Below are 13,133 nucleotides of genomic sequence, written 5' to 3'. Positions count from 1 at the left end.
TTATGGTCTGATGCAGTAGGTATAGCAATATATTTGATTAATAGACTATCAACTCCACACTTCAAGGCCGATCTCCTTACGAACTATTATTTCAGCGTACACCAGCTTATTCTATGCTCAAATGCTTTGGTTGGGTCTGTTACCCATTTCTCTGGTCGTACAACAATCACAAGTTCATGTTTCAATCTCTGCGTTGCATCTTTATTGGATACAACAACACTCACAAAGGGTACTAGTGTTTCCATCTACCATCTAGGAAGCTCTTCATCACCAGACATGTTGTATTTGATGAATCTCTATTTCTAGGTATTCCTCACTCTTCGGCATCACCCACTACGCCATTTGGTGGGACTTTAATTTTGGCTCTAGCCTGTCCCACCGAACCAATTCACACCTCCTCATCATAGTGGCATTTTATTACACTCTGGAGACCTCCTCGATTGCCTCCAATGGTACACCTAGCTCTCCCATCGAGCCAATTGCTTCTTCATCGGACAGCTCGAGTATTCCTACACCAACACGCTATCGCAATGTTCAAGAACTACTTGACAACACACCAGTTGTTCCAGTTCCCAATCGGCAACACTCTTTGGTGACTCAGTCCATGGATGGGACCGTACCCGTCCGATCTCACCATGCATCTCGGTACCTACTTCCCTCATCACTTCTTTCTCTTCTTACTACTATTGAAATGGAACCTTGTTCTTATACCGACACAGCTAAGTCGTCTCATTAGTGTGATGCCATGCAAGGAGTATAATGCTCTCATTACTAATGGCACATGGGAGCTCATACCCTAGCAGCCTCATATGAATGTTGTTGGCACCAAGTGGGTATACAAAATTAAAAAGAACTCTAATGGTACCCTTAATTGTTATAAAGACTGCCTTGTTGCTCAAGACTTTAACCAAATTCCGGGCTTGGATTTCTTTGACACTTTTAGTCTAGTTGTGAAGCCAGTAACTATTCATACTATTTTATCTCTTACGGTTTCACAAAAATGGTTGATTCGATAGTTAGACATTAATAATGCATTTTTACATGGTTTTCTCGATGAAGACATCTATGTTCAACAACCACGAGGGTTTGAGGATTCTTCGAAACCAAATCATGTATGTAAGTTTTGCGAGGCACTTTATGGCCTTAAACAAGCTCCTCAAGCTTGGTACTCTTGTCTTAGTGGTTGTCTTGTTGATATGGGGTTCCGACAATCCACTGTCGATCCCTCTCTCTTTATATATGATCATGGCAATATCAAATTACTTATGCTAATTTATGTTGATGATTTGATTCTCACTGGAAATTCGGTCATCACCATTGATAAGTTTCTTGCTGCTCTCTCTAATATTTTTCCATTAAAGGATCTTGGGTCGTTGCATTACTTCCTTGGTATTGAAGCACAGTCCACTGCCACCGGTCTTATTTTATCTCAATAATGCTACATAACCAAGCTCTTGTGCCGTACTCATCTTGATGGTGCAAAGGAAGTAATACCTTTGTTGCATTACTTCCATGAAACTCTCCAAATTCTCTGGAACACCTCTTGCTGATCCTACGGAGTATTGAAAGGTCGTTCGTCCTCTTCAATATGTCACATTGACCCGACCCGATATCTCCTTTATAGTGAATAAAGTCTTCTAGTTCTTACAATCACCCATGGAAGAGCACTAGAGTGCGGTCAAATTTAACACGTGCTGCATTACCTCAAAGGTATTATTGATTTTGGCCTTCATTTTTGGGCCTCTGATCTTGGCACCAAGCTATTCAGATGCCGAATGGGATATCTGTCCGGATGACAGGTGATCGACGGGTGGGTGCTCTGTCTATCTTGACACCAATCTTGTTGCCTGGAGCTCAGAGAAACAAGCAATGATCGCTCGTTCAAGCACGGAATCTGAATGTCGTGCATTGGCTAATTCCATAACCGAAATACTCTCGATTCAATCACTCCTTCGTGATTTGGGTTACCCTATTACTACTCCGCTTGCTTGGTGTGATAACATTGGCGCTACCTATCTAGCCGCCAGTCCTATCTTCCATGCACGCACGAAGGATGTGAAAGTTGATTACCATTTTCTTCAAGATCAAATGACAAAGAAGCAACTTCAGATTCGGTACATTCCTTATGTTGATCAGATTGCAGATGTTTTCACGAAGCCATTAGCTACTACTCAGTTCGAACTTCTACGTTCCAAGCTTCACGTTGCCCCGCTCAGCTTGAGGGGGCGTGTTAGGACTCCTACTAGTCCTACTGCAGGTCGGCCAGGATAGTTTGAGCCTATCCAAACTCTTGTAGATAGAAGTAAAGTTTATCATGTTCAATATATAGATAGAGTTGAAGTTTATCACGTAACCTCACAACAGTTGTAATCCCACTAAACCTCTAACACTCATTGATGATCAACTCACTGATTGTACAGTTTTCTGCTCCAACTCTTGTCCTCTTTATTATCTTTATTTTTTCAGTTATTGTTTTTCTAACTCCTGAAATAAAATAAATCAGAATTTGCACATAATCTGTAAACTACTAGAAAGGCATTAATTAGATCTACAGGCACCATTTATCCGACCTGATTAAGATGAGATCCAATGCTCTGTTATGGGGTTCAGAGCAGCAAAGAGTGTTTGATTAGCTAAACATATTCTGTGAATTCATAGGTTTGAGTGCGCAAGCCCACCAAGATATCTCAAAGCGTTTCCTGGGTTATTAGCCCAGTCCAATTTCTAATTACCAAAAAAGATTGGACTTGGAAGCTGTGCAAATACTAGCGTCCAGGTTTGAGTGCATACAGGACCGGCCCAAGTGCAACCCTTTCTTACTTTCTTAATGGGGATTCAATAGGTAATTAAGCAGGGTAAACGCAGATAAGGGACGCGTTAAAAAATGGGGTAGAACAATGTGAAGTAATAGGACAAAAACGTCTTTTTCAAGTAAAAAATAGAGCAATAATAATGTCAAGTGGAGCGGTTGTGGAATAGGGCCTTTGGAGGGATAGAGGACATACTGGTAATTTCATAGTGGAGTCGTTGGCTTTAATTAATAATCATGGGGCCTCGTTGTATCAGTATGGCCGGGATTGCGTTCCTTGGGAAGTAAACGATTTTATTAATTAAATTAAAAAACAAAATAAATTATTAATTAAATTTTCTATATTATCCTTTCAAATATCTATTGTTAGAGTTCAGATGCTGTTGGAAGAATACTGTTCATCGTCTCCTTCCTCTTCGAAACTGAACCAGCGAAGGAATCAGATATTAATTAGTAGCTGTTTCTTCTCAAAAGTCCCAACCCCACCCCCAATGACGAGACCAAGAGTTTTGTTACTGTTGCTTTGATGCAATCATGGATCGCTGGCCTTCTCTCTCTCTCTCATTCTGATGATGATCGATGCCGAGCGATTGAGAGGTCAGCAAAGGCGTCATGGAATTTCTAGGAATTCTTGCTACGTAGTTATCCACGTTGAAATATAACAACGCGTGCAATGTATTAATAATAAAGCCCAATACTCCTAAACTATTTTTCTCATCAATCATCTTTAAAGTATGACATATTCAAACACTCAAAGTTTAATAAGAAATTCCAGATCATCCCTTTGACTATTAATTTTACTAAGGATGCATGGCCATGCATACACTGTAGTAATAGAAAGAAATAAAGAAAGAAAATATTAAATAATAATTAAAATAATAAAAAAAAAATCTAGTACATGATTTGCTTATATATGTATGTCTATATTTATTTATTTATTACTAGCGACAAATATGGATTCTGTGGGTAGGAAGCTACGCTATTAAATGAAGTCATAAGGTTCCTATTCTCAAGGCATTAGTGGTGTTTAAATTTGTTTTGCCATCGGAAGGTGTCTCATTGCATGGTTTCATACAGCGGATTTGGAGTCCAGATCAGAGATGTGTGGCTGCTGCAATTCACGGCAGGTAGAGTGTAGGTAGAAAAAGTGAATAGGAAATCCTGTTTGATGGATTCGCTATCTGCTACCCACACAGGATTTGCTCTTCACACATGGGCACCTCACAGGCACATATCCATCATGCATTGAGAACATTTTCTGTGAATAATAACTTATAAATATGGAAGATGTTCCCAATACATGACGACATGTGCAGTTTGAAGTCAGTGTGAGGTGCCATCTGTGAGGAATAGATCCAATCTCGCCTGTTCAAAGCATTAGCAATCTACTGTAAATTGGGAATACTCTTATATAATGGCTACTTTTGTATTTGTCTTTGGGATTTTCCTTTTGATTGCTTAAAAAAAATAAATAAATAAACATGAAAGATGTTCCCAATATGTGGCTGCCTCATTGTAGTAGGTATAGGTAGCAGATCCGAACAGTGTAAAATATGTAAGACGTGTGACTTTTGATATGAGGGCAAGGCAAATATTAACATTATATAAAAAACACTTAAACATATATATCCTCCGGTAAAACATTATTTAAATTTTTTAAATTCTTATTTTGCCCTTGAATGTCTAACATATGTGGAGATTATATCTCCGCTCCACAACGTCTCGCCCCACAACGCCCTACAGCACATTCTTGCCGTGTATTTAGAACATTTCCTGATCGATCGATGATGTCATAAGCGGAAGATGCACTTAATACACGACGAGGATGTGCTGTGGGGCGGAGATGTGAACTCACATATGTGACCTAACTTCACATTCACATCTCTTCTCAGATAGGTGAACTGAAATGTGTGCGTGTGTGAGAGTAAGAGAGAGGCTGTACATGTCAACTCCTGTCCTCCTGACCAAAGTTATGGGCCAATACCTTTTCATAACGCCACCTGAGCTGACTCTCTTTATTTCAGACTAGTCACAAACTTCTCTCAATCTCAAGACACCACCTGGTGATTGAAACACAGCCACTGTAGAAGCTTTTTCTTAGCTTGCACTCTCGCTCCTCATATGAACAACCCAAAACAGAGAAATTAATGGCACAAAAAAGCAAACACTGTGGCGACGAAAAGCGTTCGAATTCCTTCTACATATTGATTGCTCATGTTTTAATAACAAACGAAGTGAGCAGAATCTTTTATAGTTAGAAAATTGAAATTTATCCAAAGGGAATGGTTTTTATTATGTTGCACAGGTCAAGTAAGTCTTAACTATTTTAGGACTTATTAGGGTTAACTTCCCAGGCTTTCGGTCGCTGGAATGACAGATTTGTTGGCACAGGCTCTGTTTATTGCAGATTTAGAGTCACCGCCGATATATCCACCACTCATGTGACTTGAAAATCTCAGGACATCTTTTGAAATTTTGAAAAAAAATAAAAGGATAAAAGAGTCATAAGTTCATATACATTATGTCAATTTACGAAAACCCATTGTATGTTTAAGTCTTTTACGCTTATTATTATTATTATTATTTAAAAGATGGTATTTGGAAAACTGAAAGGAAAATATTCACACGAAAGGATATTGATTATTGACCAACAGGTATGACTTTGTTTATTGACCAACAGGTATGGGTTCAACGCCAGCATTATCCTATAAATAACAGAAGCCTCCCCAAGGTTTTGAGTTACAAGAAAAGACAGAAAATAGCTCCTCCTCCTCCTCCCTTATGAATCAATATTCGTGAGGAAGCTTATGTACGTTGTCTCGAAAGGTCAATGGCGCCTAGAGAAAAATTGAGCAACTATGCTGCTGTGCTTGTTCTTTGTGCGTTATGTCTACTTACAGTGATGGCTAATGCGAGTTCTAATGTATGTAACTAGCTAGTCGTCCATGTTAATCATCTTATTTTCCATGTTAATTTGTTTTCTCATTATTACACTCTTAACCCGGCCTTATATATAGTTTGTGTTCTCCTGATCATTCTATATAAATTGGGTTCAGTTGCTTAATTTCCCCTCTGTCACAGTGGTTAAACCATGGAGGAGATCTGTACAACAGGAGATACGCCAAGGGAGAAAACAAGATCAGCGCCAAGACTGTATCAAGATTGCGATTGAAATGGAAATTCTTTGCGGGAAAAGACATTACTGCAACACCCGCAATTTTTCATGGAATCGTTTATTTCCCGAGCTGGAACGGAAATGTCTATGCAGTAAAGGGTGCAGATGGCTCTCTTGTGTGGAAGAAGAACCTGGGGGAGTTGACCGGCCTTAATGCAACTGGAATAGGATTAAGTCAAGATATTAATGTTACTGTGTCAAGATCAACTCCAACGGTGGCTGGGAAGCTGCTTATAATTGGGATTTATGGGCCTGCCGTGGTTATTGCGGTGAAACGAGCATCCGGAGAGCTGGTGTGGTCGACTCAGTTGGACAGCCATAATGCATCTCAAATTACCATGTCTGGAACCGTTTACAACAAGCAAGTAGAAATTAAACTCTTCTCCTCTGTAGTCTGTATACATAGATCATTTTGTCTGAGAATGAATTGGTTGTTGCATCTACAGAGCTTTCTATGTGGGAACGTCATCAGCAGAAGAAGCATCTGGGGTGGAAGAATGCTGCACTTTTCGTGGTAGCATGGCGAAACTAGACATCAACACCGGCACCATCTTGTGGCAAACCTTTGTTCTTCCTGACAACCAAGGTAAATTGGGAGGATATGCGGGCGCAGCTATATGGGGAAGTAGCCCTTCCATCGATGTATCCAGGAATCTGATCTATGTTGGCACCGGAAATCTATACTCAGCTCCTGCTCATGTGACTGAATGCCAGGAGAAGCAGAATAATCAGACATTCCCAGCACATCCCGACCAATGTATCGAACCGGATAATCACGAGAATTCCATCCTGGCCTTTGACATGGATACAGGGCACATCAGATGGTATCGGCAGCTAGGAGGCTATGACATATGGTTTTTAGCTTGTAACAATCTTTCCACACCCAACTGCCCACCGGGACCCAATCCAGATGCCGACTTTGGGGAGGCCCCCATGATGCTTACTGTATTTGTCAATGGAACCAAACGAGATATCGTGGTTGCGGTACAGAAGAGTGGGTCTGCATGGGCTCTGGATCGCGATAATGGAAACATCATATGGTCTACGGTAATTAGTATAAGTTGATGATATGTTCTTTTCTTTTTGTTTCTAATTAAATAAAACCGCAGATAATTAATTTGATCTAGTAGCTGGTCTGGTGTATGGTTATTTGAGGATATTTATTATATGTAGGTGGCTGGGCCGGGCGGCATATCTGGAGGTGGAACTTGGGGGGCCGCCACCGATGGGCGGAGAGTTTACACAAACATTGCAAATAGCGGACGGCTGAACTTCACACTGGCACCATCCAAGAGAACAACGACGGCAGGTGCATGGGTGGCAATGAATGCTAACAGTGGCAAGGTGCAGTGGTCCACCGCCAACCCTAGTAATGCCACCTCCAACGGGCCTGTTACCGTGGCCAATGGTGTCCTATTTGCTGGATCCACTGACACACGAGGACCCTTATATGCAATTGATGTCAAGACTGGCAAGATCCTATGGTCCTACGACACCGGCGCCACCATATACGGCGGTGTCTCTGTGAGCAATGGCTGCATCTACCTTGGCAACGGATATGGTGTAAATGTTGGAAAGTTTTTGGGGTTTAATTCTGGAACGTCGCTCTTTGCATTTTGTATCAAATAAACTGCTGTCATGTCATGCTAGCTTAGCATTTGCCAAGAAAATAATTAACTGCATGCCCCCCGTATTTTCAGTTAATGAAATAATAAGATGGCTTAATTTGTTGGGTAGTCCCAGTTCTTTGGGAACAAGTGGAACTTTATTTTTCCGTTAAACCAGGGAAAATTAAGGCTCTTTAGCAATGTGGATTCGTGCTAGAACAGATGGCCTGGTGAGGTTACCCATGATCCTAATAAGCTCACTAATAATTAAGCTTTACAATATGGGCACCTTAATTAATTTGTTTCTTCAGGATCATTGGGCTTCCAGCAATATTTTCCTAGCTTGTTTAAGAAAGCTGATGCTGTTAAATCTTTTCAGGAGTAAGTTTGCACGGTGTGATTCCTAACCACAATGGAAGCAGTGGAATTACAGTGTATAAACAACTAAAAATGGGGTTATTTCCATTATTGGTTTCACTCACTAGTGTACTAGTGTATATATTTTCGTCAAAAACAGTAAAAAGAAAAAGAAAAAACTCATATGTCCCAAAAGAAGGTATATATATATATATATATGAATTTTATAATTAACATAATTTTCAAGTAAATTAGTTAATTAACTGCAATTTGACTTTTTACTAAATTATCCTTCTCTTATAATATCCAAAAACGTATCAAATATTTTGACTTTATTCTTTAGTATCCTTCCATCATTTTCCATTTTCACATATAATATAGTCTAATAATATATTAAAAAATAAAATTTTCTGCTAGAAGCACTTGCGCAAATAAAGTCCTTTGGCAAAGAGTTTTCAACTGACTGATGATTTGCAAGATTCAAAATATCGATATTTATCGGTTTATACATATCATTCCGGAACTTTTCTGATATGCCCTTACAGTGGATGCATCAGGGTCTGACCAGTTCAGGGGGTGAAAGAACCCTAAACTAGCCCCCTGAACCGGTTGTAAAATAAATAAAAAAATGACATAACATATAGTATCAATACGCCCCTATCGATAGATATATGGAACATATCAATATTTTGAACCTTGATCATTTACTTAAGATTGAGACTTAATGTCAAGTACTAAGAGGGTGTCACAGAAATACAAAGGGTTGGTCTGGGTGTCAAATTAAATATTGGGGTGTTGTAATTATGCCACTGTATATCGTGTTTGTATGTGAGAGAGAGAATAGTGGATATGATGATAACAAGAGAATCGAAATTTCAGGAAATAGATAGAAGTAATAGAAAACTTATTAGGTCGAAGACAGCCATATAGCTGAAGCTAGAGAGCATATACGTGTTGTAAGAATCCGATCCGTAGCATCATTACATCAACTTTTAAATGAAATACGAACCAAAGACAATGGAAAAATATTAGGAGTATGGTGAACAGAGATCGATATAAGAGGAAGGTTCAGAGCTGTTGACAAGTGGTTTAGGAGAAAGCAAAAACACACGTCGCAAAAAAAGGGATGATAGCTGAGCTTTTCAGCACCACCGTCGTTCCACCCAGAATTATTCTCCGTCCCTTTTATCCAGCCCACGATTGCGTCTATGTTCATTGTGCTCAGATATCTAACGCTCTCTTACCAAAATTCCACCACAAATCCAATCCAAGTTGGCGATCATCATCTCCTATATAAATACCAAAGCTGGGTATTTCCTTCAATTCATCAAACCAAAAGTTAAACAACAAAGCGCATTAGGGCAAATCAGGTGTTCCCTAGGGTTCCTCCAACAACTTCAGTGCGTGGGACTTGTCTCTCTAGCTTACTTGCATGGTTGTGAGAGCATCCTCGTTCTCTCTACTGAAGTGTTTGGGGGAACTCCAGGTGCCACGTGATATATATATTTATCGATCAACTGATCACCAAGGTGCGAATGTAACCCAGTTTTATCTCTTACTCTTTGGGGCACATCAAGTGTCCCCTAGGGTTCCTCCAACCACTTCAGTGGGATTTCTCTCTCTAGCTTGTTTGGGTTGAAGGTATCAATGCATCTTTCTCTCTACTGAAGTGTTTGGGGGAACTCCAGGTGCCACTGGATATATATATTACCTGATCTCCAAGGTGAGAATGTAACCCAGTTTTATCTCTTCTCATTCAGATTGTTGGACCCCCCTCTCTCTCTCTCTTCTCTCTCTATTATAGCATTATTATATATACTTTGTTTAATTGCTAAACTTGTCTTGATGTTAAAGGGTAGTCTCGATCTTTAAGTCATTAGAAAGGATAGAACTTTAGCTCTCTCAAACGTTCTACAGCGTGGGCTGTCATTCTTCTCTCCCCAGCGGGACACTTCACCTATAATGCATCAAGGAAACCTTTGATTAGGTTGTTCTCCGGGCTTTTTTTTTATTTTATTTTGGTGCTTGCATGTTACCCCACTCAGCTCATTGTCTTTGTCTTTTTTTTGGCTAAAAATAATATTGATTGGTATAATGTTTTATCCTCACATCTATGTTAATGTGTCACATGCGTAGTGTTGACTGTGAATCTCCTTAAACAGCTCGGATGTTTCTTCCATGTAATTTTCCCTTCATTTACTATTACAAGGAGTCTGTGTGACTGCGAAGTAACATGCAGGGAGAGCCCTATTCACAGCCCGGGCTGTCGAATTTAGACTGTTGATTTTTTTCCATTAAAAAATACCATAGAAAAGAAAAAAAAAAAACAACAGTGGTTTGGAAACTGTTCTGCGGACCCGGCCCAAGGTTTAGATTGCGTAGATATGCCGTTTTCTCATTGCAGTTAAAGGTAACGGTACACTTTTGGGTCTTATCCTTTTTAAGGCTAAGGTTGCGAGTCCGGATCTCCTGCCCACGTTTATTGTAGTCATACATGGAGAACATTTCATCCTCTGCAAAGTATTATGCAGGGGAGATGTTCCCAATTCATGGGGGATAGTGTGTTGTAGGTAGACATGGGCAGCATTCTCATGGGCAAGAGATCTGAACTTTAAGGTTGCATTTGGCATTCCTTATTTTAAGGATTTATCAATTTTTTATAGTTAAAATTTCTCTATGAACATTGAGTTTTTAATTGCAAAAAGGAAATAAGTCCTTAAAATAAGAAATGCCAAATGCAGCCTAAATTTGGGAGTGCTTAAAAATAAGTCCTTGTTCAATAAGCATTTATTTTGGGTTGGGACTATATAAATAAGCACTTATTTGCATTTGCTCAATAAACCCAAAATTAGCGTTTATTTTGATAATAAGCATTTATCAGAAGACCAGATTTTGAGCTTATTTTCCTTTCTAGCCTATCTTAGCCTGTCATTTCATTTTGAAAATACCTATACTACCCATGTTTAAAGTTTTTTTTTCACCAAATGCCCACAAGTGTTTATTAGAATAAGCACTTATTTTTAAACACTTATTTACTAATACCAAATAAACACTCCCAAACCTTACTCTGTTCTAAAACCCTCTAACCAAAACTCATGAACCATAGAGAGTGAATTAGCTAGCAATGATGATTCATTTTCAAGGAAGTGGGGCAAGTAAGTTGGTAAGCCCCATGGAAAAGAAATAAACCTGCATTCATTCTACAATATTAGTGGGTTTCATGGAAAAAAAAAACTATTCCCGAGTAGCTCATTTACATGGGGAAGTAATAATCTTTTTAGATTGGGTAAATTGTTTACCCATGTACATCGAAAATCGCTAATAGTGATGGGACAATATTGTCCTTTCAATAATGTTACTTTTTTGGATAAATCAGTCATTGTACACCTTTACCTGAGAAATAAAAAAGCACCGGCAAGTATTCTTATCCGGATAAGTATTCCCTAAGAAACACTTTCCTAGATAAGTGCATTTACCTACATAAGTCATTTATCGAAATGTGAATTCTTTTTGGTAAAGAACTAATTATCAAGCACATGCATTGTCACGTTGAATTTATTTAGTCCCACCAGAATTTGTAACATAAATCAGTCTATTTTTTATTAATTGAACCATCCTTTTTATGGTGTCCTATGCAGATGCTTATATATAGTAATGAAATTTTATTAAAAAGAATGTTGAAGGGAGATTCAAATTTACAAAAATCTCTCTCCTCCCTCTTTTGTTTTTGTCATTTCTTCCCTTGAATGACTCCTTGTCTCACATTGTTTGGGAAAAAAGTGGGAGTGGAGCATATTTGTAGTTTTGCTCCCTCTATGGGTAGGGACGCATAGGAGGAGAGGACTATAGATATTCCATGCATGTGAGGGGGGGTTGGGGGTGCTTTATACACGCGCACGCCGAGCCGAGCTGGGGCGTAGGTGCGCGTGCACGTGTATGCGCGATGCACTGAATCATTTGTTTTATCCGAATTACACATTTTCAATTTTAAAACGTGTCTCTTCAAATTCAAATTTAATTTTTAAATAAATTGTTTTCCTTTTTTCGTGTCTCTTCTTCCTTCTTGTGCCTCTTTGAACAGGTGCACTGTTCTGAAGAGGCTTTTGTTTGAAAGAACCGACCCAGTCAAGAACACACACCATTTTTACTTTCTTTTCTCTGAGAAATCTAAGCATCAATCTTCAGTGGTTCGTGGAGGTCTGGTAAGCGAGTGCACGCCTACCAATGGCTTGTGGACTATTTTATCTTGGCGACCAATTTGCGGTAACCTAACTGCACCATAGGGGGCAAATACGGTTTTAAGGAGAGTGACCAAGTGGCACGACTCAGCCCTCCATCTTCCTACAATTTCCAATTTCGAGTTCCTGCAACAACTTCATATCACTTCAATAGTTCCTGATTTCTCTAAAATTGAACCATTCAATGGAACCAACTACAAGCGTTGAAGACAATGCCTGTTGTTTGCCTTAGAACAGTTAGGGGTAGCTTTCGCTTTGACTGAACCAAACCCATTAAATATGGAGGAACCAGCCCATTCTGTTGTTGTAGAAAATTGGACTACAGTCAACCACCTCGGCACCAACCATATCCTAAATTGCTTGTTCAATGAACTATACAATGTTTATTCTTCCTACAATTATGCCTATGAAATCTGGAATGCTTTGGACACTAAGTATGCTCTAGAAAATACAGGAAATAAGAAATATGTAATTGTCAACTTCCTACACTTCACTATGAAAGAAGACATGGATGTGTTTGAACAAATAAATGAGTTCCAGGTTCTCGTGGGGGAACTGGCAAAAGAATGCATGTTACTGCTAAATGAATTCATTGTCGGTTCTCTCATAGAGAAACTGCCACATACATGGAATGATTCCAAGACCAATATGAAACACAAGAGGAATGACACTACTTTGAACCAAATAGTGGTCCGAATTAAGATTGAAGAAAAGAACAGAAAGAAAGATGATGACCAGTTTTTCAAAACCAATCTGGTGGAGGAAAAAACTACAAAATTCAAAAAGAACTTGAATGTGAAAAATGATAAAAAATTCAAGAAACAAAAAAAAAGGAAATTGCTATGTATGTGGCAAACCCAGACATTACAAGAAGGACTATCGGTACCGAAAGAAGAAGGACTCTGGGAAATCGAAAGTCAATTTGACTAAGGATGTTATCGCACCAG

General features: G+C 39.1%; 1 protein-coding gene across 1 annotated transcript; it reads left to right on the top strand.

The window, feature by feature from the left end:
* The first annotated feature begins 5,550 nt into the window (after positions 1-5,550).
* Positions 5,551-7,654, top strand: LOC104586761 (uncharacterized). Its single transcript, XM_010244098.2, has 4 exons — positions 5,551-5,732; positions 5,891-6,345; positions 6,431-7,031; positions 7,158-7,654. Exons 1-4 carry the CDS (start codon positions 5,640-5,642, stop codon positions 7,611-7,613), a joined length of 1,605 nt encoding a protein of 534 aa, XP_010242400.1. The 5' UTR covers positions 5,551-5,639; the 3' UTR covers positions 7,614-7,654.
* The last annotated feature ends 5,479 nt before the right edge of the window (positions 7,655-13,133 follow it).

Source organism: Nelumbo nucifera, chromosome 4 (assembly GCF_055504915.1).
Source record: "Nelumbo nucifera cultivar China Antique chromosome 4, China Antique-T2T, whole genome shotgun sequence".
Taxonomy (NCBI): Eukaryota; Viridiplantae; Streptophyta; class Magnoliopsida; order Proteales; family Nelumbonaceae; genus Nelumbo; species Nelumbo nucifera.
This window is presented reverse-complemented; position numbering and strand designations above follow the sequence as displayed.